At 40.5% G+C, this 26,942-nt stretch overlaps 2 protein-coding genes across 13 annotated transcripts; one reads left to right on the top strand and one right to left on the bottom strand.

Annotated features, from left to right (window-relative positions):
• The first annotated feature begins 5,242 nt into the window (after positions 1-5,242).
• Positions 5,243-26,782, top strand: LOC143499458 (beta-galactosidase-1-like protein 2). Of its 8 annotated transcripts, XM_076994137.1 has the most exons (20): positions 5,243-5,375; positions 6,228-6,401; positions 6,486-6,554; positions 6,886-6,981; positions 7,192-7,300; positions 7,379-7,471; positions 7,654-7,735; positions 7,966-8,030; positions 8,291-8,375; positions 8,594-8,731; positions 9,155-9,235; positions 9,350-9,456; positions 9,636-9,782; positions 9,930-10,001; positions 10,207-10,285; positions 10,440-10,527; positions 13,263-13,350; positions 25,949-26,000; positions 26,115-26,231; positions 26,375-26,510. In XM_076994137.1, exons 2-19 carry the CDS (start codon positions 6,238-6,240, stop codon positions 26,225-26,227), a joined length of 1,728 nt encoding a protein of 575 aa, XP_076850252.1. In that variant the 5' UTR covers positions 5,243-5,375; positions 6,228-6,237; the 3' UTR covers positions 26,228-26,231; positions 26,375-26,510. The 8 variants fall into 8 exon arrangements, 7 of the variants coding, with proteins under 7 accessions (XP_076850252.1, XP_076850251.1, XP_076850245.1 ...); XR_013126132.1 differs by lacking the exon at positions 26,375-26,510 and having other exon boundaries at positions 25,889-26,000; positions 26,115-26,209; XM_076994136.1 differs by lacking the exon at positions 13,263-13,350 and having other exon boundaries at positions 26,375-26,782.
• Positions 14,262-26,130, bottom strand: LOC143499580 (uncharacterized). 5 transcript variants are annotated; one of them, XM_076994151.1, is made up of 5 exons: positions 25,175-26,130; positions 24,858-24,908; positions 24,165-24,317; positions 23,740-23,877; positions 14,262-16,665 (listed from the first exon to the last, which is right to left on the bottom strand). In XM_076994151.1, the coding sequence occupies exons 1-5, from the start codon at positions 25,251-25,253 to the stop codon at positions 16,640-16,642; spliced, it is 447 nt and encodes a 148-aa protein (XP_076850266.1). In that variant the 5' UTR covers positions 25,254-26,130; the 3' UTR covers positions 14,262-16,639. The 5 variants fall into 5 exon arrangements, with proteins under 5 accessions (XP_076850266.1, XP_076850264.1, XP_076850263.1 ...); XM_076994149.1 differs by having other exon boundaries at positions 14,263-16,668; XM_076994148.1 differs by lacking the exon at positions 14,262-16,665 and adding an exon at positions 21,663-22,904.
• Positions 26,783-26,942: the final 160 nt, after the last annotated feature.

The following is a 26,942-nucleotide window of genomic DNA, read 5'->3' as shown; positions in this document are numbered from 1 at the left end:
GTTCATCCTCGGAGAGCATAGAGATACCTCAGCGACCAGAACTGCACTTGGGTGTTCAATCCACCCCATGCATCTCATATGGGTGAAGCCTGGGAGCGGATGATCAGGATCGCCAGGCGCATTCTTGACTGTATGCTACAAGGGCAAAGAAGCCAGTTGACACATGAGCTCTTGTCTACATTTATGGCTGAGGTAACTGCAGTGATGAACGCTCGACCCTTCATTCCAGTATCATCAGATCCAGAGTCAACTTTAATCCTCACTCCGTCCATGTTCCTAACCTTGAAGACAGGGTCCGCACCTCCTCCCCCCGGCAACTTTGAGGGTGGGGCCAGGTACAAGGAAGAATGGAAGAGGGTCCAAAATCTGGCTGACATCTTTTGGGGCAAGTGGAGGCACGAATATCTCCACACGTTGCAGCTCCGTCAAAAATGGGAGGACAAGAAGCCCAGCTTGAAATGCGGAGATGTAGTTCTACTCAAAGATTCTCAATCAAAAAGAAATTAGTGGCCCATCGCAGTTATCACAAAGACTTTCCCAGGGTGTGATGGACTAGTCCGGAAGGTAACTACTGCAAAGGATGGCAATAAAAAGACACTTTCGTCCCGTCACAGAAGTAGTTCTACTACTGTCTGAAGAATGCATCAGCAATGTAGATAGTTAAATGTGGGTTCTTCTAGACCCCAGACGGGGAGTGTCATGTTTTGTATTATAACATTTTCTTTTTATGCAATTTTTTATTGGTTGCATTTCTGGTTAGACTAATATTGTTATGCGGGGGTGTGCGAACGCGTACAAACCGCTTGGGGTTTTTTTGTAGGAACCCAAATGCCAACCACAAACAACAAAAAACAATGAACTGAATTCTCCGCCAGAAAGAAATGCAGGAAAAGCGACAAAAAGAAAAACACCCTTGAACAAATATACACAAAGGGAGAAAAACCGAGGAGAACCGAGGAAAACACGGAGAGGACTCGACGCGAGGTAAGTACACAATAAGAAAGTAAGATCTACCAGCAAAAACGCGGAATGGAGATGACGCGATGCGAATAACCAGAAAGGAAAAAATTAATAAACAACCCTCAACTGAGGAACGCGGACTGAGATCAACGCGAATAAGGAAATCAACTGAACAGGAGAGATAGAAATAACAAATCAAACAACGTGGAATGAGATCAATGCGAATACAAGAGAGAGAAGGCAAGGGAAACAGAAACTGCCAGGGAAGGACTGACCATAAAGCCAAACGTGGCAAAAAACAAAACCCTTCCTAACTAAAACAAAGAACTGTATAGGAAGAATATAGCTGGGGGAAAACTTGAGAATGGTACAAAGGATGCAGGAGAGCAAACTCGAAATGACAGGGGATAGCGAAGAGAAAACACTGTAGAGAAGGAAGAGAGAGTAACGCAATGAAAAACCATGATACCGGCTGACCGCTTGAAAAGACCAAACAACTCAGCGAAGATGAGTCGCAGTCGACTTCCTTAAGAAGGATGAAATCCGGCTGCGGATCATTTTCGCTGATTGCGTGATGTAGACTGTGAATGCCCTCTGGTAGTGAGCGTGAGTCGTGGAGAGACCTGCCCTGACAGAGGACCGCGAGCGCCCTCTAGTGGTCATGGGCAGGGCAGCGCTGGGGCCTGCCCTGACAATATACCTACTTTGCAATCATTACTCTTATAAAAACAATTGGAGAGACTTATTTCGGCAGCTCAGTCGACCGGGAAATTTAGTTTAGTTTCGGTTTTGACCTTACTGGCAGCGGAGATAACCGCCTTGTCTGCCGCTCTTCATTTTGCTACAGTTCATGCTTCCATGTTGTTTAAGCAACGTCTGTATGTATTTTGTTCATACGTCAATGTTGGTGGGTTGAAAACGCAGTTAACAGAAGAAAAAGGAACTATTTTTCCTTTTTTTAATGACGTGGTGAACACATCGAGCTTAGCTACAGTCGCTAGTGTGTACTTTTATTATTTCTGATGTACGTTTGTATTTCAGTTTCCCAAAAAAATTGATTCAATAAAAAACCACAAGAAAGAATCTGCTTCTGTGGAGTTTCTGAATCTCTGTTTAGCTGCTTGGATAGCTACCTTCAGCGAGGCCAAGACAGCGTGGTACCCCTCTCTCCATGCCGCCTGAAAGAACGCCTCAGCATTCCTCTCCCTCTTGTCCTCTCGACCCTGCGTAGGGGAAGACGCATGGCGGCGTTTGCCCTTTTTCTTCCCCTTCTTGGTCCGAGAAACGTACCCTGCTCGTCTTTGTGTTACGGTGAGGAGGCAGACACGATGAGCTCTGTAACGTTGTCACACTGACATTTATTCAAACAAACACGTATAAAGTCCAGCTCGAGTAGCGCAAGCACTCTGAACATGTAAAATACAACACCACAAGCTTTAGACAAACACGAGCACAGGACATTGCGTTAATGCAAATTAAATAGACGAACTACACAATCCCCAGTGATCACGAGACGAAGCACAGGTGAAACAGGTGGACATAACCAGACACAGACGAAAAGACCAAAAGGAGGGGTCCGGAGCTGTCTCGTGACATATAGATATTAATTGTAAGTAGACCAGCTCTCCATCCATATACATAGGGACGTAAGCCTCATTGGCTTATTTGTCCTAACATGATATGGACATGGACCTCATCACACCTGTTCAGTTAATCCCAAGATACTTTTTCTTCTGAAGGATGCTCAAACAAGCCTGCCCAATTTCCCCAGAAACAATTGGTGAATTTATATGTGACCATCATGCAAAGCATCCTGACCAAATGTACCACAGCCAGTTCCATCGTTAGTGAAAAGATCTGTATGATACTATACACACAGATCACATGCCAGATACTCCCTGTTTGAACTGCTGTTTGAAAAGACTGAGGAACATTTCCTCTTCCGGAATTGTGGGAAGTCCATCACAGCTCTACCTCTCCCTGCCCAACCAAAGAACTGACTGTAACATTCATAAAACCAGACAAGAGTTTGATAATCTTATTTTAGCATTGGGCATAGTTATAAACAAACATGGTGTCAACTTTCACTGCTATGCAGATGACACTCAACTATACATATCAGCCAAACCTGATGACAAACTCAGTTTAGGAAAAATTGAGGCCTGCGTAGATGTTAAATGCTGAATGTCGCTAGGGAGTCTTTCCTTGCAACTGTCGCCCTTGGCTTGCTCACTGGGGGCTTGGACTCAGACACTTGTAAAGCTGCTTTGTGACAACAATTGTTGCGAAAAGCGCTATATAAATAAATTTTGATTGATTGAGAAGAATTTCAATATACAAGTGGGAAATTGTGTAATGAGGAACAGGCGAGACAAAACACAGAAGTGTAACGCGGTGGGAGTCGGGGTCGGACACATTTGTGGTGAAGAGTGGACTGCTACCTTAGCGGAGCTAGTCTCCTTTAAAGAAACCGCGCCCACACGGAGAGTGCGTGACTTACGAGGCATACCAAACTAAACTGAAACACTAACGAATGAATACAACGAACCACAGCGACTATGAAAGGAAAATACGTTTATGTAAAATAGGAATTCTGAAATAATACAAGGTACAGAGAAACACAGCAGAGACTAAAGTAAACAAGATATACAAAACCACAACGACCAAATACGCCAGACCACTAATACTTATACACGGGGGAAAACCATCGGGAACTAGAATCAAAAACACAGAAGATTAGACTAAGAAGACACGAATGCTAAGACAGACAGAGTTAGACAATGTAACAGATCACAAAGCAAACACCAGGAATAAACTAAGAATGAACATGGAATGCACTACTAGGAGTAAAGCTAAAACATACAACGGACAAGGAGACTAAACTAACCAAATACAAATGCAAATACTTACAAGGCTTTTACACACGAAACTAGGACTAACAATTAGAGTAACAAGAACTAAACCACCAGGTCACAAACACACACAATAACCCACCATGAGAACACAGAAAATCAGGAACTAAATACCAGAACAATAATGAAACAAACAAGAAACAGGTGAGAAGGCAAATAAAGGCAGGATTAATACAAAGAAGGTGTGGCAGAGAGGAGGAGGGCGGAGCCAAGCGTGACAAGAAGAAGAGGTGAGACAGAGCAGAAGGAATTGTCCAGAGCTGGCATGACATTGTATTGGAACAGCAACCTCTAGTGCCCTGTTTCTGAAATGACACAACACAGAATATGATTACAGGACACACATGAATTGCCTTTAAATGTCAAATTATTGCATCTAAACTAATTCACTAATGTTTCACTAATGTTTATGACTGAATGTGTGAAAATATCTGCAAGAAGGTGCTAACAATATATTTGTGATATAATGCCACTGAAGAGTGTGATAAGTGTGTACTGCTAAAACTACTATTAATCATAGCTGAATGACTTTTACACTCCTAACAAAAGGAAAGCTCTATGTGGCCGAGTGAAAGCAATAACACGCACACAGTAAACAGGGTAATGTTGTGAGTGGGTTCACTGTGTTTGTTTTGTGTGTTTTGTGTGTTTCCATAGTTTGGGTGGTTTATTCTTTCCGATCAGTTTTGAGATTTTGTTTAGGTTATGTTTAGACCTAAAGTTTGTAACCCTGACCCTTGTAAATTTTACTACCATTATACTGACCATTGATGTTTCACTGGAGAAGAAAATTAAGAAGCAAACAGTCTTCAAGTGAAGTTTAACGAAAGACAAAAAAAAGAACACAAAAGTGCATTTGAAATGAATGACAAACAAGAAAACGATGACAAATATGACACGGGGATGAATGACATCACAACACCCCTGGTATTGCCAGTGACTTTTACCTGAGTGTTTTGTTTTCTGTCTTACCCATTCACTTATCTGACCTGTTATTTATTCACATACTCATTCTGTTATGACCTGAGTCTACACCAAATCATAACACCAAATCAGGCCATATTACTTACAGTATGTAGTGGTTTTTAACCACTAGGGGCCAAATGAGAATCGTTTGAACCTTTTCCCAACAATTTACCTTTATGAACCTATTAAACATATAAAAAATATATGTAAAATACAAAAAAAACTAATATTAAAATGACATCATAATGTTTACAAGTAAAATATAAAAAAAGAACTTAAACCTGTGTGCAGAGTGCACCACAAATGTACTCACCAAAGCTTTGCTTTGAAATAGCCCATGGGTTCACCACAACAACAGACTGCTGTTTGCTTCCCACAATAGTGCTCTTGTTTTCTTTGTATCAGTGCATTCTGGATCCTGTTTGAGTGATTTAACTTTGGTCCAGATGGTACTATATGTTCAGGCGTTTCACAGTTGAGATGATCAGTCATTCCTGAATAATTCAAAGCGTCTGCCATTTGACTCATACACTGCAGGTAAGTTGACACCGCTTTCTCTAATTTGGCCTTTGTGGGGATTTTAAAAGGATTTCTAAGACACATGCTGTCCTATTTCTTAATGTCATGGTTGAGCACTGTATTTCGACAGAACGTAGTTATGTAGAAACTTGGGAGTAAACTGACACTAGCATCTCTTTAACGACTGTCAGCCATGTTTCATGTGCTGTAAGCTACAAATTAAATACAGATGATAAAAAATTGGTAACACTTTACATTGTGTTTACTTACTAACGTGAAGTAATGCATTAGTTAACATGAACAACACATGAAGTAACACATTAACAATAATTAACTAACGTTAAGTGAACATGTAACAGTTGTGGCTCCTGTTTTGGGTCTTTGTGGCTTGCACCTTTTTTGGTGCGACCTTAAAGGAATATATTACATTGTACTGATTCACCTACATAAGAAATGGGTAACTTGGAAATATCCAGAATCTGTCAGCATAGGAACTGAAGTGTGTCCATACTGTTTTTAGCTCTTTAGTCTCTTTTGCTCCAAACTAAAAGACTAAAGCTCTAAAAATGTATGAGCAACAAAGAGCCAAAACAGGAGCCGCAACTGTTACATGTTTACTTAACGTTAGTTAATTATTGTTATTGTGTTACTTCATGTGTTGTTCATGTTAATTAATGCATTACTTCACGTTAGTAAGTAAACCCTTAATGTAAAGTGTTACCAAAAAATGTATGCTCTATGATTACAAACTGTAATGCCATGGCAGGTTTGAACAATATTTACAGCATCAAAAAAGTTATGATATTTAAATATGCAAATCTGTCCTAATGGAATCCCTCTGCTGTTATTAAACTGTATCTTGCATGTCAGTAGCTGGAGAATGTGCCAGAGAGAGGGTTTAAGGGCGGATTCTAGCCACTTCACTCTGGATGGCGTTCCCATTCGGATTCAGGGAGGCTCTATCCACTATTTCCGGGTTCCTAGGTCATACTGGAGAGACAGGCTGCTGAAACTTAAGGCCTGTGGCCTGAACACCCTTGCTACGTAAGATCTCACTTCAACTTGGCTAATACACCTGCCTTAAAATCTAGTTGTGTTAAGACAAATTTGACTGGTGGTGTTTGTCAGGTACGTGCCATGGAACCTACATGAGCCAATGAAAGGAGTTTATCGCTTCGAGGAGCATTTGGATCTGGAGTAGGAACTCTCACTCTGCCTATGTGTGATATTACTGAGAATGTGTGATAACATCAATGAATAACTGTAATTTTACCACAGAGAATGTATAAATGAACGAATAAATAACCAAATACATTTTAGGTATTACAGTAGTAATAGTAGACATAATAATTAAATAATAGAATAAAAATATTGAAATATAAATGACCTTTTGGAAGAGTCTTTACTGAATACTCAAGTTTTTTTATACACTCCAAAAATATGAATATCTTACAAAATCAGCTTTAATTATGCAGCACAAATCTGGCTGGTGTTAACTTTTGTCTTTGCACTCTCTGTCATTCTGTAGGGAATACATACGTCTTGCAGCAGAATTAGACCTCTGGGTTATATTACGGCCAGGGCCATACATATGTGCTGAACTGGACTTAGGTGGCCTGCCCAGGTTGGAAATCTCTCATACTGGGGACAAAACATTAGGGATGTTGTACTACACCCATTTCTATGGTCAGAAACTGGATGAAACACACCAATCATATGTAGTATAGTTCATTATTTATGCCTACAGGAAAGTCGGCCCTAATATTATGCAAATATTATGAACCAAGAGATGATGTTTGTATTACACATGTTTATGCTGTCAATTTATTTTCAGTTGGCTGCTGAGAGATAAAAACATGAAACTGAGAACAACCTACCCTGGATTCACAGCAGCCGTGAATTCTTACTTTGACAAACTCATACCAAGAGTCACACCTCTTCAGGTAACAAAACGTTTTATTGTCTGTTTGATATTCCATTTAATTGTGTTGCTCTTAATAAAAGATTTTTTGATTTCGCAGTTCAGCAGAGGGGGTCCTATCATTGCTATGCAAGTAGAGAATGAGTATGGCTCATATGCAAAGGATGAACAATACCTGACATTCATCAAGGAGGTAGAGAGTGCCAAATCTGGGCAGGACTGAGATCTGTCTGACATTTGTAATATTCTATGTAAATCCCTTTTAGAATAATTTTATAAATTTATGTTTGAATAGAGTGTAAAGTGATTACAATATTCAGGTCCTGTGAATTTATTGTTGAGCTATGATGTGATGGTTAATATTGACTTTTATAGGCTCTGCTGTCCAGGGGAGTCACAGAACTTCTGCTGACATCTGATAATCGTGCCGGCTTAAAATGCGGGGGGGTGGAAGGAGGTAATCAATAGCAAATTATGCTAAATCAGTTTCACTTCTCCAAGAGCAAAGCCTGGGAATCATTTTACAACCCACTGGGTGTTGAATGCTCTGTGCTTCAACTCCACCAGATAACCAGTTCAAAAGTTATATATATGACATTATAATGATATAATAATCTTTTACATCCATATGAATGATTACAGGTGCTTTGCCAGATATGTAGAGTTCTTTCTGTTTCCCTTTTACAGTCCTACAAGCCATCAACCTTCAGAAACTGTCATATGGTGCTATGCAGTACCTGGCTGATATGCAGGTTAGTAACACAGTAGCTGGCTGCTGTACAGATCACTAACAAAAATGCCAATGTCATGCCAAAAGCTTTCTAAATTGGCCAGTGAGGATTCATTGTGTATTAAAATGAATTCCCTTGAACTAATGTAATACTTGGACATAATATATTTTTGATACATTTTTATTGATGTTTTTATTATGTTCACTATATGCTAGTACGCCTAAGGGATGAATATGACTGATGAAGTGTCTGTGAAAGAATTTGAATTATACTTGTGGCAGCCCCAGAAGCCCTTGCTGGTGATGGAGTATTGGTGTGGCTGGTTTGATGTCTGGGGGAAGCCTCATCACGTATTCTCCGCACAGGGTGAGGCTCCCATATAGAGCGCTCTACCTTAAGACCTACTTAATCTCCAAAAACAACCTACTGATCACATTGCTTTCTAAATCAGGACATTCTCTCTTGTACTGTTACTTATACAAGAATCAGATGCACTGATACTGAGGAATCGCTGAAACAGCATAAACTACAGATATGTAAGGTCTCTTCATACCCACTGCTGATGTATGTTGTCGATCCCTCAGACATGATCGCAGAGGTGAAAGAGCTCCTGGATCGTGGTATCTCCTTCAATCTGTACATGTTCCATGGTGGAAGCAGCTTTGGGTTCACGAATGGTGCAGTAGACCTTGGCTCATACAGACCACAGGTCAACAGCTATGGTACACAAGGTTCCAACTCTGTAGTTGAGTGAAGCAATCTTTATATTCTCCTTAGCAGAGCAATTGGCTGGAGCATGATGCAAATTTGTGTGAAATACGTTTATCTGTATCTTATATGTTCCTGCATTATTGTGACCAGTAATACATTCCTTTGAATGGGAATGTCATTTCCAGAGCAGGTGGCTGGATACTGTACAGGGATCTGCAGGCAGAGAGGTTCCCCACTCTCCAATCAGCCCAGACCCTTAAGACCTGCCAAGCCACATGGCAGTCACTTAACTCTCAGACCTCTCTCATTCCAAAAAATAGTTTTTCATATGATAAAAGGCACTTTTGCAATGCAGCAATATAATTGTCTCTTTCCCACCTTATGGGGCCATTATATCTTATCATAGCACAATCACAGCAGTTTTTCTCTTCTAGACTATGATGCTCCATTAACTGAGAGTGGCGACTATACCACAAAATATAATCTCTTAAGGGACGTGCTAGGAAACTACCAGAGTAAGGAGTTGTCTGGTACCTTGACGTATTTTATAGCATCAGCAGGATTCTTCTTCTGCTCTTCACAATGAATTTTTGTTTGCTTGCCCCTCTCTCTCTGTCTCTCTCTTTCAGATAGAGAGTTACTACAGCTTCCTGCAGTTCAGGGCAGGAAGGTGTATGAGCCAGTGGTCCTTTCTCAGCACATGTCTTTGTGGGAAAGTATTCGGTGCACAGACATGGTAAGAACTCATCAGATTATGAATCTGCATCTCCAGTCCTCTGTTCCATCTGTTCACTACTGTGTTTTTGTTTGTATTTGCTGTATAGCCCAGCAGCTCATCCAGCTGTTACTGTTGCAACCATATTTTCAAAGGTCATAAATGAAAGCAGCCACACATGGAAATTGTTTGTATGTTAGCCATTCAGGTCGAATGACCCAGTGAACATGGAGAACCTCCCTGTCAATTATAACAGTGGTCAGTCATATGGATACACACTTTATGAGACCACCATTTACAGAGGTGGGGCCCTTAATTCAAGGAATCATGTTCGCGACAAAGCCTTGGTAAGCATATTGACATGCTGTTATTTGGTAAATATGGTCATATGCTATAATTTGATCAGTGCAGGAAGTTGTTATTTGACATAAAGTGCTGAGGGAAAACAGAATCTGAACAGAACAGATTCGGTGTATTATGGATTTATTTTGCAGGTGTTCATTGACAAACATTTCATTGGCATTTTGGACTACAGAACTCAGGAAATTGCAGTGCCCCACAGTGAGGTAAATAATAATGTATCTTGGTTGTTGACAAATTAGGTGTTGCAATAATGAAATATCCATCCATCCCTCCTCACATGAGACCCACTTTAATGACTTTTATCTCCAGTTAAAATAAATAACAGCTAAATCCAGTTCTGACATCTGTCTCTTTACATACTCCAAAGGACACAATGATGTGCATTACAATATTTGTTTCTGTGAACAGAGAGAAAGAATTTTGGGTCTGCTTGTGGAAAACTGCGGGAGAGTGAACTTCGGTCCTGTCTTGGATGAACAGCGGAAAGGTAAAACATTCCTACATAATACTGTTGTCTAATGTTATATTAGGATGTCATTGGAACTGCAGTGTTATGACCCCAAGTGAACTAGAGACACTGGATTCAAACTAAAAAAAATTCTATATAGTTTTCTATATATTAATAAATTTTTTCCACATAGGTCTTGTTGGAGATATCACACTTAATCACACCCCTCTGAAAAGGTTTACAATGTATTCACTGGAACTGACTCCTAACTTTATAAACAGGTTGGTTATACTAATGATTTACCTCTAAATTGTTATCTGTGTGACAAATGAATGTCAGGTGCATCCCTTTCAGGATAATTCAAAAGAGTTTGATGAAAAGCACTATAGTGTGTATGTAGTTTTTGATGGTGGCTGATTTGATAGTGGTTTGATAGAGGTTAATCACCTCAGCTCTTAGCTTAGATGTTAACGTCCCTTATATACCCGTTTACAGTAACTTATCTGCTTTTTAATATTTTCACAATGCTCATACAACCAGTTTGCATTGGGAATATTAGTAATGAATTTGTATCGGAAGTGGGCTGGTCCCTTCATTTATTTTACTACTGGTGCAATAGAGCAGCTAAATGCTCAGTGAGAATGACACTGGAGCATATAATGACACATTATAACACTGGAGAATGATTGGCTAGGGATATCACATTGGAGAATAATTGGCTAGGGATATCACACTATGTGTGGTGACACAGAAACCAATGTAGCATTATACAGTGCCATCTAAAACGAATGGATGTATCTACAGTCTCACTATCTCACCATGGGTACATATTCTGAGAAGCTCAGAATATGACAGTCCCTATTATCTGGCAACCAGGACAAACTGCCCTTCCTCTGTATTAAAGAGTTGATACAACACCATATCATTATTCCACATGAGCACATATCTGCCTCATTTCAAGCAAGGATGGCGGTCCAGTGAAATACTCCACTCATGCCATCAGAGAACCAGTGTATGTCTGTAATCTAAAGTCAAATTTTAAGCATTTGTTTCACTATCTCACTATGGGATATGTTGATTTCCGTTTTGCCAGACAAGCTGACATGGCAGACTCACTGCCACGCAACTCCAGTAATCACTCATCACTACTCCTAAGAACATTACATTCCTTACCCATCGGATGCACCTACACACTGCGCAGTTTGTGCTTTAGTAGGTGCAGTGAAGCTCAACCCATTAAACCTCGTCAAAGGCCCAACTAGGCCTAACTATTTACTCTTGTACCTATGATAGGAGATCCCTGCTCAGAGGGAGGACCCATACCTGTCTGAGCAGCAACTGGGTTCTCTTTACTACCCATTGCTTCTCCAGCCAATTTACAGCCACCTCATCTTTCACATTCAGAGAAAAAAACTGGGGACACTGAATGTTCTGAGATCTCAACGCATTTACATACAGTAATCTTTAGTCCCAGTACAAAATCAGTAGTTAAATCAATAGTTAAACATATAGTAATTTTTTGTGCTCCAAAGAGCGATATATGCACATGGCTCAGCTGGTGTTAGTGTGCGTGCCTTAAATGTTTTTGCACATTGGGCACATGCACTAAGGAGGCTGATCCTGATTCCCTGATTCAGAATCAGGTTTTTATTGTCACATGTGTGAACAGGTTCACAGCATTAGGAAATTGCTGCGGTACCACATTGTTCCACCACATTGTGGAAATGTCCATCTCTGCCATTGCCAGTCACCAGAGTAAATTCTTGCAAAATTTTGTCCAGTACATAGGTAGGTGAATACATCAAGACACTATAGCCAGCTAGCTAACTCACTAGCTACTGTTTGGGGCTAACATATCTGAGTTGGTTTGCTGTTCAGAGATAGCTAAACTTTATTAGCCTTGAGCCTTCTCCTACACTGAGGAGGTCAGCTCCTCCACACAACCAGGTAAGTTAGCATCTGGCCTAAGCATTCACTGTGGTCGTGTCCAGTGCCGTTTCAAGGTATTTGGGGGCCCCAAGCAAAGACACCAACCGGGGCCCCCCAACCTCCACACCAGAAATCTCATGCCCAAACCCCCCTCCAGCCAAAAAAAAAAACATATCTGGCCACAGTCCACCTTCAAGAACCACAGCATATACACACAGTTTAGGTCCAACACACTTTATGTAAAAAACACAGCAATAGTATCCCATAACAACAATTATAAAAAATAAAGGGCAAATTGCATAGTAAGTATAAATACACACAAGGTAAATTTGAACAGCTGAAACAAAACACTCCCATATGCAAAAAAGAACACATTCTTCACAAACAACCTATAGTGCAAGTTGCATAGTCTTTTTTAAAATCCAACATAAATAAAAGAATAACCTTTAAGGCCATTGTGTGCAAAATATCTAGAACTTCTGTTTGCGAACCTTTGCTTCAGCAAAGGCAACCACAATGTCCTCCATGTCCAAAGATCGACAAACTTCACGGTCAATTGACATAAGTGCCAATCCTGTGAGTCTCTCTTGACCCATGGTGGACCTCATGTATGTTTTTATCAGCTTCAAAGCTGAAAAGCTCCTCTCACCTGAGGCCACTGACACAGGCAGTGTCAGGAGTAGACGCAAGGCAATGCTTAAATTACTGTACAGATCCAACAGCTTCTCACTGTATATGTAATTAAGCATGTCAAATGGACAGGTGGCTACATGGTCTGGAAAAGTGTGGAGAGAATAATTGATCTCAAGTGCCAAGTCATCTGCATCAATGTCATGGAGGGTTTGTTCCAATTTCTTGCATCGCTCATGAAGCTTTCCATTCTTTACTGTTTGCTTCATGTTATCCTTTGAGAAGAGGAAGTCATAAACACCTTTCAACCTTGAAAACCTGTCACCCAGGCTTCTGAGGGCTGTATCAACTAAGGGCAGAAAGAAGTCTCTTCTGAAAGTCTCATCTGGAGTGGACTGAGTTTCCTCTGTGCCTTCATATTGAAACTGTCTTTTCTTTTTACGCTGCCTTTTTTCAGGAAGGTTCATTTCCATATCCAGATTTTCTGCAATATCTTTTGCATCGGTTTGGCAGGAAGCAAGCCCGTTTTCCCTGAAGTCTTCAAGGTACTCTCTTACTCCTTCTGTTTCTGCTCTAAGTGTTCCCATGGACACATTTGGACTTTGTAGCAGCTTGCTGACATGATTGACCTGGTACAAATCATTGTACCAGATTATTGTGCAAAGCAGAAAAGACCATGTCTTCAATTCATCATGTAAGCTTTTGGCAGAGGACATGGTCTCTGAGTCCTCCTTCTCCATACCAAATGTCTGGAGAGCAGACAATGCTTCCAGGATCTCTGGCAACTGGTATCGCACCACCTTCACAGAGTCAATTCGAGCCTCCCATCTTGTTGCTGACAAAGGTTTTAAAGTGAGCTGCTTTACATGTTTCCTTAGAACTGCCCAGCGTTGTACAGAAGAACTGAACAAGTTGTACAGTCTTTGCAACACACCAAAGAAGGAAGTGGACAGTAGAGGTCTGCGCGGGACTGCTTTTTTAATCCCGCTCCCGCCCGCTCCCGCTTGTTTTAGACCCGCTCCCGCCAAAAAATCGCTTGTTTTAATCCCGCTCCCGCCCGCACCTGCTTGTTTTAATCCCGCTCCCGCCCGCACCGGCCAAAAAATCGCTTGTTTTAATCCCGCACCCGCCCACCACATACCAGGCATGAAAATGGGTCAGGGGTTAAAAAGGTGAGAAGACCGGGGGGGCGGGGCATGTGACGTTATGGGGATACGACGACGGGGCGTTGACATGTGACGTCATGGGTATACTGCGGGGGTGGGTTGGGGGTGGCTGCTGGTGTACGGGGATACAGCGACAGGTGATGCCAAATATTACGGAGCTCGTAAGGTGACGTCATGTAAAAAATATAATAACGCGTGGCCATGACATACTAACGCATGCGAACGACTTACTATCTCGTTCCCACGCGTTAATAAGTCGTGGCCACGCGTTATTTATTTATTTTTTACATGATGTCACCTTACGGGCTCCGTAAAATATAGTAAAATCCATAAAAAAAACATTTTTTTGACTGTCATGTCAATGGATTCAATATAAACGCAATCCGTAAACGCAAGAAGCCGCTTTCGCCATTCCGGATGGCTCAGTCAAAACCATTACGTCTTAATGAACCAATACATACATCAGCGGCGAAAATTATTGTAAAAATACCAGGTTTACGTGTTTTTATTTTCTAACATGAGCTAAAGCACAGGGTAGACTCAAACGACAAGAGTTTACAACTTCATTTTCAACCTTTTCAGCCCTGGTGCGAATGTGATCCTCACACGTCCCTGGATTCACCAGTTACAACTACAGACACACTAGAAAAAAAATCTTGTTTCTTATTTTATGTCACCGTTAACTACACGGGGTTGACGCGAACTTAAATAGGTAGATAGATGGGCCTATTATCACAAGAGCTTGTGGTTAGATCTGACAGTGTTCAACGCTGTAGCGAACGGCAGTAACTTTGTTTTACCGCAAAATATGAAAACGATTGAAACCATTAATAACCCAATTAAATCCACCCAATTAAAAATGTACGATGTGGTAAATGTAGTGGTAAATGTACGATCTGGTAAATGTAGTGGTAAATGTACGCTTTTCTGACTTGTCCGCGGTGTAGCACTAGGTCCTGCTTCTCGTCCCGCTTAGCAGTAAATGAATAACATGAATGAAGAACGTTCGTATGATTGAAACGCTATTTGGCCTCTATGAAGGTTCTGGGCGGAAACTGCTGGCCACTGTCATTGAAATAGCCAATTTCGGAAGTGCTCTGTTTGCTAATTAAGTCAATATGATAATTAAAATATAATCTCCCGACCCCCCCCAAACAAAAAACTCATCGGATCTACACGATTCACGTAGGTCACCCTTTTCAACTTCAAAACGGCGAATTTCGCCGAAAGGTGACAGATTTTCATGTCTGACATACACATTTCTGTCGCCCCCGCCCGCAATCCTAATATGAATTGAATTAATTAGATTTAGTACTTGAAATTTTCTTATGTGTTTATTAAAACAGCAATATAGCGATGGATCGCGCTGTCCCATTTCTTATCACAGTCCAAACACATCCCGTTAGGTGACGTACACCACTGCGGTAAAGTTGGTTTCACGTTCGCATATTCAGAATTCGTTCTTCAATAGCTTTAAGACAATTATAGCAAAAGTGCCAAAATATGAAAGGCAGATGCTATTTGCACCCGGGTATATGCAGCAGTATGTGTTATTTGCACCCGAGTATATGCAGCAGTGTGTGCTATTTGCACCCGGGTGTACATAGCAGTGTGTGCTATTTGCACCCGGGTATATGCAGCAGTGTGTGCTATTTGCACCCGGGTGTACATAGCAGTGTGTGCTATTTGCACCCGGGTATATGCAGCAGTGTGTGCTATTTGCACCCGGCTATACGTAGCAGTGTGTACTATTTGCACCCAACATTTTGATTTATCAAAGATTAGTACTATTCTTTTGTGTTCCATTTTACTTACAAATTATTTTACAAGAAGTGAAGATACTTTTATTTGGGGTTATGGGGTAGACCTGTTTGAATTTTGTTTTTCACTTGTGAGTCTTTTTCTTTACCATGCTTAGAATTTAAATAGCAATTTAATTATCCTAAGTCGCTTACCGCTAATGGCAGTAATCACATGGTAAATACTACATGTAATATACACTGCCAGTGATAAATAATGTTAAAACAAAATGTAACAAGTTAATATCTGTCTGTAGCACCCTGATATGTACACCACATTGTATGTGTCACGTTATGGTCCCCGACCCCTCCCTTTGGGCGTGTGTTTACGTCGTCTGCATCAGTGGATCTCCGTGGGTGCGGTTGCGTCCTGTGATAATTCGTTTTACCTGTGGCTCGTCTCGTCATCATGTGGGGTTTATATAGTTTGTCTATTTAATGTGCGTTCGCGCAGTGTCTTGTGCTCGTCGTTGTTTGAGTCTACGTGTCTCTATATGAGTGTTAAATGTGCACTGTCTGCGCTATATGTGTAAAGACAAATAAAGTAACGTCTGTAGCGAACAGGATTCTGTGTCTCGTCCTTCACCCAGTCGCCAGCGTTACAGTATGATGTATACAAATATTCTTCCTGCCAGTACATTATCAGCCTCTTTAATTTTATTTAATTTCACAGAATGCAGAAGACAGATTTGACTTTTTAATTCATTTTTTCTGGATGGTTTGTACATTTTTTAAAGAAATAAATTGGGGTTTTTATTATTTACATCATGTTTAAATAAATTTTAATTTTGTGCATTGGATGGTAGCCCTCTTCACTCCATAATCTCAGTGCTCTCTGGAATTCCTCACAACTGTCGAAGGAGTATCCTTCACAAATGTTCTTTAGCTTTTCTTCCTTCTTGGGAGAAAACACAAATATTAGCTTATATAAAATAGTCATTACATTATAAGTCTGGCATATTGACTCTGTCATGCAAAAACCTTAATTCAAAAGGACTGTACATCTTTTGTTATACACATTCATGTCCTTTGTGTGTACTGAAACAACACAAAAATAGAGAACAAAAAGACAAAATTATATAATTTTACACAAAACTCAAAAAATAGACTGGACAAAATTGTTTTTGTAAGATAGCAATGCGACTGTCACGTAGGGCTACACCCCCCTCTCTGTCACTTCGGGTTCCTGTCCTTGTGTCTGTGTTGTTCCCTGCGTGTCTGTCTCCATGGTTTCCCCTCGTCTGACACGCCCGTGTCATCAGTGTCTTCACCTGTGTGTCTAGTTTAGTTCTGTGTATTTATAGTCCCAGTGTTTCACTTATCGGTTATTGGTTGTTTTGTTCTATTTGGTTAGTTTGTGCTCTTGTTATTCATGCTCTTTGGTCGTGTTGTGCTCTTGTTATTCATGCTCTTTGGTCGTGTTGTGCTCTTGTTATTCATGCTCTTTGTTCAGTGTTCTACGCTTCCTGGTCTGTGAGTTCTACTCATTTCGTTGCTCAGTCGTCTGTGTTTTCTGTAGCCTGATTTTCTAGTTTGTATGCGTTTACCCCGTGTTTGGTTTAAAGTGTTCGTTCGGTGTCTTAGTTTAATTCTTAGTATCGTCATGCCTGTTTATTTGTCAAACCTGGATGGCTCGCCCGTTATGACCCCTGCCTGTTTGAACGACTTTGATCATGATCATTCCTCTTAATAAATCTCGCTCTCCTCAGCGTTTGTGTCTGCCTCCAAGCTCTGTAGCGCCAGTTAGTGTTGCCACCTGTCCCGGTTTTCACGTCGCTGTCCCGGTTTGTCCCGGTTTTCCTTCTTTTTAATATTCGGTCCCGGCAAAAAATAAAAATCATTTAATGTCCCGGTTTTCACTAGGTTAGTTCAAACGACTATTTAGACTGTTTCTGCACACTTGAAATCTGTCTTTTTTTTCTCGCTGTGTCCATTTTACACCCCCCACCCGGTAACACTTTACGTTCGCCACTATTATGCTCCTATTAGCTCAAAAATATATCAGTGTTCGTTGGATAATAATTCTCACACTATTTCTTAAATATATATCTTAAAATGTAAAGTTAAATTGAGTGATGGACCTTTTATACATAACTATTAACCAAATTCTGCTTACCGTTTCCTACTGTCTCCGTTTCGGTTCCTTTGAATTTGCGCCTTTTCGCTCCCGCGCATTCATTGGTAGACATGCGCAGATGGGTTCGCTTTTTTTTTTTTTTTAATTAAGGGGTGAAAATAGCCTCGCTGTGTGGCAAATGCTACTTGTACCCGGGTGCAAATAGACACTCCGAATATGAAAATTCTAATTTCTGGCAACATAACCACCTACAACTCTGTTTACGTCAGGAATATGCGTATTTTAATTGTAGATAACATGTTATTTTAAATGTACTGCTGTCGCCTCTGCAACGTCTAAAGGCTGGAACATACTTGCTGTTTGCCCATGCGTTCGCGTACACAACCGGCTGCGTTGTGAACGTTACTGAGAACATACTAGCCTATGTGCAACGCGTGAAACTGGAGGCATCCACTAGAGGGCAGAACGTAGAAAGGGCTTCGGTATTTTAACGATGCAAACATGGCAACACTCGAGGAGATTAGCCTTTGGGTAATTTTACGGTCACGGCAGAAAAAACGACGACAGCGATCCCTTCGTAGGTGGTATGTAAGGCCGTTAAATCAAAGACGTGGTGAGAATGGCGAATTTGTGTCGTTGGATATCGTTGTGTCCATTTTGATGCTGGTTAGCGGCTACACTGCCCCTAGCGGTTTTGTGTGTATTGCACCTCGCGTACGCGTCGCGTTAACTTTTGGAGGACGTGCAAGACCTACGCGCCAAACCGACGCAGGATACACGAAGCAGCCATGATGCGTACGCGTACGCGTAGTTAACAGCAAGTATGTTTTAGCCTTTAAGGCACCATCTACAAATTACCTTAACACGGTTAACACGGACGCAAGTGGCGGTCTTAAAGGTTCCAGAGCACTGGGCACTTTTTTTTTCTTTCAATAATTTCAATATCTTTTCAATGGTCCACCATAAGACCACCAAACAAGTTGTTTTCCACAAAGTGCATTCTAAAGAACAATCTACAACTCAGATATGGGTATTTCTACCTCTTGTCTATTTGTTGTGGTGAGTTTTCATCTTATAATTTCAATAGCTTTTAAACGGTGCATCATAAGACCACCAATCAAGTTGTATTACATAAAGGGCATTCTAATCAACAACCTACAACACAGATATGGCTATTTCTACCTCTTGTCTATTTGTGGTGGTGAGTTTTAATCTAAGAATTTCAATAGCTTCTAAACGGTCCATCATAAGACCACCATTCAGGTTGTATTACATAAAGGGCATCCTAAACAACAACCTACAACACAGATATGGCTATTTCTATCTCATACCTATTTGTGGTGGTGAGTTTTAATCTAAGAATTTCAATAGCTTTTAAACGGTTCTTCATAAGACCATAAAACAAGTTCTTATATATTAAGGGCATCCTAAACAACAACCTACAATGCTTATATGTGTATTTCTACCTATTGCCTATTTGTGGTGGTGAGTTTTTATCTTATAATTTCAATAGATTTTAAACGGTGCATCATAAGACCACCAGTCAGGTTGTAGTACATAAAGTGCATTCTAAACAACAACCTACAACACAGATATGGGTATTTCTACCTCTTACCTATTTGTGGTGGTGAGTTTTAATCTAAGAATTTCAATAGCTTTTAAACGGTCCATCATAAGACCACCATTCAGGTTGTATTACATAAAGTGCATCCTAAACAAAAACCTACAACACAGATCTGGCTATTTCTATCTCTTACCTATTTGTGGTGGTGAGTTTTCATCTTATAATTTCAATAGCTTTTAAACGGTGCATCATAAGTGCACCAATCAAGTTCTATTACATAAAGGGCATTCTAAGCAGCAACCTACAACACAGATATGGGTATTTCTACCTCTTACCTATTTGTGGTGGTGAGTTTTAATCTACATCAACATCGCCACCACATGGTCAATTAAAAATGAAAATTAAAAAGCTACTGAATTTTTTTAAATTAGTTATAAATACCCATGTAAGAGTTGTAGGTTGTGGTTTAAGATGCCCTTAATATATAACAACTTGTTTGGTGGTCTTATGATGGACTGTTTAAAAGCTATTGAAATTATAAGATGAAAACTCACCACCACAAATAGGTAAGAGGTAGAAATACCCATATCTGAGTTGTAGGTTGCTGTTTAAGATGCCCTTAATAAATAAGAACTTGTTTTATGGTCTTATGATGGACTGTTTAAAAGCTATTGAAATTATAAGATGAAAACTCACCACCACAAATAGGTAAGAGATAGAAATACCCATATCTGTGTTGTCGGTTGTTGTTTAGGATGCCCTTTATGTAATACAACCTGAATGGTGGTCTTATGATGGACCGTTTAAAAGCTATTGAAATTCTTAGATTAAAACTCACCACCACAAATAGACAAGAGGTAGAAATAGCCATATCTGAGTTGTAGGTTGTTGCTTAGGATGCCCTTAATATATAAGAACTTGTTTCGTGGACTTATGATGGACCGTTTAAAAGCTATTGAAATTCTTTGATTAAAACTCACCACCACAAATAGGTAAGAGATAGAAATACCCAGATCTGTGTTGTAGGTTTTTGTTTAGGATGCCCTTTATGTAATACAACCTGAATGGTGGTCTTATGATGGACCGTTTAAAAGCTATTGAAATTATAAGATAAAAACTCACCACCACAAATAGGTAAGAGATAGAAATACCCATATCTGTGTTGTAGGTTGTTGATTAGAATGCCCTTTATGTAATACAACTTGATTGGTGCTCTTATGATGCACCGTTTAAAAGCTATTGAAATTATAAGATGAAAACTCACCACCACAAATAGGTAAGAGATAGAAATACCCATATCTGTGTTGTAGGTTGTTGTTTAGGATGCACTTTATGTAATACAACTTGATTGGTGCTCTTATGATGCACCGTTTAAAAGCTATTGAAATTATAAGATGAAAACTCACCACCACAAATAGGTAAGAGATAGAAATAGCCAGATCTGTTTTGTAGGTTTTTGTTTAGGATGCACTTTATGTAATACAACCTGAATGGTGGTCTTATGATGGACCGTTTAAAAGCTATTGAAATGATAAGATGAAAACTCACCACCACAAATAGGTAAGAGATAGAAATACCCATATATGTGTTGTAGGTTGTTGTTTAGGATGCCCTTTATGTAATACAACCTGAATGGTGGTCTTATGATGGACCGTTTAGAAGCTATTGAAATTCTTAGATTAAAACTCACCACCACAAATAGACAAGAGGTAGAAATAGCCATATATGTGTTGTAGGTTGTTGATTAGAATGCCCTTTATGTAATACAACTTGATTGGTGGTCTTATGATGCACTGTTTAAAAGCTATTGAAATTATAAGATGAAAACTCACCACCACAAATAGGTAAGAGATAGAAATACCCATATCTGTGTTGTAGGTTGTTGTTTAGGATGCCCTTTATGTAACACAACCTGAATGGTGCACTTATGATGGACCGTTTAACAGCTATTGAAATTCTTAGATTAAAACTCACCACCACAAATAGGTAAGAGGTAGAAATACCCATATCTGAGCTGTAGATTGTTCTTTAGAATGCACTTTGTGGAAAACAACTTGTTTGGTGGTCTTATGGTGGACCATTGAAAAGATATTGAAATTATTGAAAGAAAAAAAAAAGTGCCCAGTGCTCTGGAACCTTTAAGACCGCCACTTGCGTCCGTGTTAACCGTGTTAAGGTAATTTGTAGATGGTGCCTTAGACGTTGCAGAGGCGACAGCAGTACATTTAAAATAACATGTTATCTACAATTAAAATACGCATATTCCTGACGTAAACAGAGTTGTAGGTGGTTGTTTATGTTGCCAGAAATTAGAATTTTCATATTTTGGCACTTTTGCTATAATTGTCTTAAAGCTATTGAAGAACGAATTCTGAATATGCGAACGTGAAACCAACTTTACCGCAGTACGTACACCAACACTTTCTGACATGTATCACAACAAGCCGATTTCCATCTCCATTAATTACAATGGAATATGACTTCCATACATCCGACTTTCCTGTAGTTGGCTTAATTGTGGTGTATTCGCCTGTTTTAATAGAATTTTCCACAGCTGAAACTGGTTGACCGTCTACAGCAGGGGTCGGCAACCTATGGCACGCGTGCCACCATTGGCACACCGAGCATAGTCACTGGCACGCGACACGCTGGACCAGCATCATATTATTATATTAATGGATTATACTTTCGCGAGTGACCGTAGCGCGCGACTCCGCACGCACACCTCGCGCGAACGGCGGAGGCGTTTAAACTTGGCGATCGATCGCGATATAATACTTTTTGTGTCGATTTACACCTCCCCCCCTCCTCGGTCAACAATTTAAACTCGCCGCCATAGTGGCACACTCATTGACTGGACATGTTAAAGTTGGCACTCCATGTCTCAAAGGTTGCCGACCCCTGGTCTACAGTCTCTGCCATTTCTGTATCAAAATGACAAAATGACGCACACTTCATGTTCACGTGATCAGTTGCTTAGCCAATATTTTGAATTAGTTTATTGCTTACTTACTGAATGATTAGTTGTTTTCGTCCTGTTCCTTATGCATGGAAATCATTGCGTTGTTATTATTATAATTTTCTAGACTATTAATTTGCGGGATTTTTCTACATGTACATGTGGTCCCGCTCCCGCATCGCCTGGACTAATTCAACTCCCGCTCCCGCCAATAACAATTAAATTCTGTCCCGCGTCGCAAGATATTCTGTCGGGTCCCGCGGGATTATCGCGGCAGTGCAGACCTCTAGTGGACAGCACTGAGGACTTGGCAGCATCTGCCACAACCAGATTAAGTGTATGACTGCTGCATGAGATGCACAATGCTTTGTTATTCAATTGCAAAATTCTTGCCTGAACACCCTGTTTTTTGGCCCATCATATTGCTGCCATTGTCATAAGATTGACCACGGCAGTCAGAAATGCTCAGGTTGTGTTTCTGCAGATGGTCAAGCAGGACTTCAGTCAGGCCCTTACCAGATGTGTCTTCAACATCTATAAATCCAAAAAAAATGTTCTGCAATAGACACAGATGGATCGCAATTGACAAGTCTCAAAACAACGGAAAGCTGTTCTTTGTGGCTGATATCAGGCGTGCAATCCATAATAACAGAGTAATACTTTGCTCTTTGTGCTTCTTCAAGTACTTTCATTTTGAATGGTTCCACTCAAGTAATGCACTTTTGCCTCTTGGTTTTGTATCCTTCTTATGTGTTCATTCATAACTGGATCGAACTTTGCCATCAGTTCAACTTGTGCCAGAAAATTCCCATTGTGAGGGTCATACAACTCACTTGTGGTCCCTCTTAAAGCCTGGTTGCGTTCTGCTAAGTGACAAATTATGGCAATCACTCTCCTTATGACAGCTTTCCAATGCTCAATCTCAATCTGCATCAAGGCTTGCTGTCTTTATCTATAGTTGTCTTGTTTTGCAGTCTCCTCTGCAGCTCATGCCAGTTTCTCATATTGTCACAGTGCCCTTTTGAATATTCATGTTCTTTTAAGTGATAAGTTAGGTTCTTCCATTTATGGAAACCACAGTTGCTTAGGGCATTGTCACACTTCCCAAAAACAGTGCAAGGGAAACAGAACTCTGAGTCTGTGCTCATGGAATATACGAGCCATGATCGAAGAATTTTCTCACCATTTTTCATGGTTCTTCTGTAATTCTCTTTTGTGAATCTCCGAGGTGGATTTTCAGAATTTTGGGGGAATTCTATATCTGTGATTTGCACTGGTCCTTTCCCAACAATTTGACAGCGCTCACTATCAGTTAGGACTTTTGGCCACTGCGCAGGGTCATCATCTATAATGAAAGTGCTTGTGGTACCTTGTGCTGTAGAGGTATCACCAGTGCTGAGATGTGGTGGAGATGCAATTTGTGTTGATGTTGAGGCCATGGTACCACTGGATGTAGTTCCTCCCATATCTTCTTCTCCCATGTTGTCTTCCTCATCAATGAGAGTTGCTGTTGATGATACAGCCAGGAAAATAAGAAAAACATTATTGACATAACACACTTTTCATGTACAGAGTGCATCACTGAGTGTCTGATGCCTAGACAAAAGTACAGGCCCCATATTCAGAAATCTGACATTTCCATGGGCAAGACTGACTGATTTTCACAGTTTTGGGGGAATTCAATATCTGTGATTTGCACTGGTCCTTTTCTAACAATGTTATAGTGCACACTATGAGTTAAGACTATGGGAAACTGTGCAGGATATCAGCTATAATTGACAGTGCTTGTGGTACCTTGTGCTGTTGAGGTAACACCAGTGCTGAGATGTAGTGCAGACTCAATGTATGTTGATGTTGAGGCCATGGCACCAGTGGATGTAGTTTCTTCCATGTCTTCTTCTTCCTCATTGTCTTTCTCATCAATGAGAGATGCTGTTGATGGTACAGCTGGGAAAAGAACGTTTTTATTAATATAACACACTTTTTAGGTACAGCGTGCATCACATAGACATGAGGAGGGGCCGTATTTAAAAATCTGAAATGTCCAGCAAAAATATGCATGACCATTTTATAACAATATTAACAAATTGTAAGAGGTCAGTAATAACAGCTTAGTGAGAGAAATTCGGGGTGGCACGGTGGTGTGGTGGTTAGCACTGTCGCCTCAAAGCAAGGCAGTCTGGGTTCGATTCTCGGTCTGGGCTGCTCTGTGTGGAGTTTGCATGTTCTCCCTGTGCCTGCGTGGGTTTCCTCCGGGTACTCCGGTTTCCTCCCACAGTCCAAAGACATGCGTGTTGATTGATCATGCAATTGCCCGTAGGTGTGAGTGCGTGCGTGTGTGTTGGCCATGCGGTGGACTGGCGACCAGCCCATGGTGTACCCTGCCTTCGCCCGGAGATGTTGGGATTGGCTCCAGCCCCCCCTGTGACCCCGACTAGCGGGATTAAGCGGTTCAGATAATGGATGGATGAGAGAAATTCATTCTACCTTCATCAGAGGCATCTTTAGGAAGAGGGCTTAGAAATTTAAGCAAAGCACCTTGAGGTAGAAAGATATGGTTAGAGATAGCATTACAATATTTTTTTCTGATTTTGATATTTAGATGGATCCCAGCTACATTGATATAGCTACCAATGCTAAACACCTCAAACTAACTACTTTACAAATTTACTACTTGTAGCTGAACATAGCAGATTTAAGTATGGGATTACCCGGGACGTATATATTGTTTTTAGCCTACCTGCTGCTAAATTACACCATTTGTACAGGTAGGCCTAATGTATCCAGTGTAAATCATCACTTACCACTGTCTTGTGTTTTTTTGTGTTCCTCTTCCTTCTTTTGTTTTCTCTTTTGGCTTCCTGATGGATAAATTCGCTTCATGGTTAAGTTTCATATTTGCCAGCATCTAAAACTTGGCTGTCTGCCAGGACAGTGTCTGCCTGCCTTCAGCAGCTGGTGGGAGGGGCCCCCTTGAGGGGGATTCTGAGAACAGTATAATTGCTCATGACTTTGAGAATGTAAAGGGGGGCTCACACAGTTTGTCGCTGCATTTAATTCTTAACCTGTTGTTGTCTGGGGGCCCCAGGCCAGCTTGGGGCCCCAAGCAATTGCCTGGTTTGCCTGCCCCATCGCGACGGGCCTGGTCGTGTCGAGGTAGAGCTTTCTGAGTGAAGTGAGAAAAACCTTTTGAATAACAAAATGATATGGCACCAATTTTTAAATATGTAAGATGGGTATCTGCTCCTTGACATCCTGGCTGCCAGCCAATAGGGGCTGGTGTTTTTAAATAAAATCTTCTGTGGTCTGCAGACGAGTGAATCCACTGAAACTAATGCTTGAAAGAATTGTGCCTGAGCTGGGGGAGGGGCACTTGTGTCCATTTTTGAATGTCAAAATGTTGACCAAAACAAAATGCACTTTGACTAGGATGTTTATAAATTAACTGTTTAGGCATTACTCAGTCCTAAATGTTGTGGTTGACCCTTTATAAATATCTGTATATCACTACATCTAAGGTTGCAGACTCTGACGTGGAAATCTACAAATGAAAAGCCCTTGTACCCTGCATTTTTCAGAGGCAATCTGACAGTGACTGGCCAGCCCAGCGATACCTTTGTCAAGATGCCAGTGAGTGCCAAGTCTTCTATCCTTGTTCAAATATCTTCGAAACCTTACCAGGACGTTCTCAAAGCTGACTAGACCTGAACATGTATATAGACAAACTTACTACCTATTTACCAGGGGTGGAGCAAAGGAGCAGTCTTTGTGAATGGGCAAAACCTTGGCCGCCACTGGTCTATTGGTCCTCAAAACACCCTCTATCTCCCTGCTTCATGGTTGAAGAGTGGAGATAACCAGGTAAACCACCAAACCAAATACAATCATTATACATACAGCTAAGTACTTATATGTATTAGGTCTACTACTGCATGCTTCCACAATCCTTCTGTAAAAACCCTATTTGCATATTGTTTTAATATCTCCTGGATTTCTTTATTTAGGTGGTTGTGTTTGAAGAACACAGGGCCGGAGAACAAATGCAATTTGCTGAGAATCCACAACACTGCAAGACAATTGATGTGTCCAGACAACCATTTTGTACTATCGCCTAAAAAAGAGAAAAGGAAAAATCTATGTAAATTTATTTCTAATCATGAATCATATTTAATTCTGTCATGTTAATACTGGACTGAGACTCCCATACAAATCACAATGCCACTACAGTAATTTATTTAAATCTTAAGGTAATAGCCAGTGGGTCAGTGGACACCTTGATAAGTAAACACTGCATCTTTCTACTACTAACACTACTACTTCTAATAATAATAATTTGTTTCAGATTTCAACAGTATTTTTTGACTTGATCATTTGTGTTGCTCAAAAGCTTCTGCTAATAGAAAAACCTCATAATAAACCAGTATGAAATAAGCCGTATGCCTGTCATTCATAAGCACAGTTCCATACAACACTTTTCTCACTGGGATCGTGAGAGAGGGTTGCCACATGAATCATGCTTGTCTTTTCAGGTTAAAAGTCACCTTTTTTTACTTTTACAACTGGTATATCACG

Source organism: Brachyhypopomus gauderio, chromosome 2 (assembly GCF_052324685.1).
Source record: "Brachyhypopomus gauderio isolate BG-103 chromosome 2, BGAUD_0.2, whole genome shotgun sequence".
NCBI lineage: Eukaryota > Metazoa > Chordata > Actinopteri > Gymnotiformes > Hypopomidae > Brachyhypopomus > Brachyhypopomus gauderio.
The sequence above is the reverse complement of the archived record's forward strand: the minus strand, read 5'-3'. Positions and strand labels throughout refer to the sequence as shown.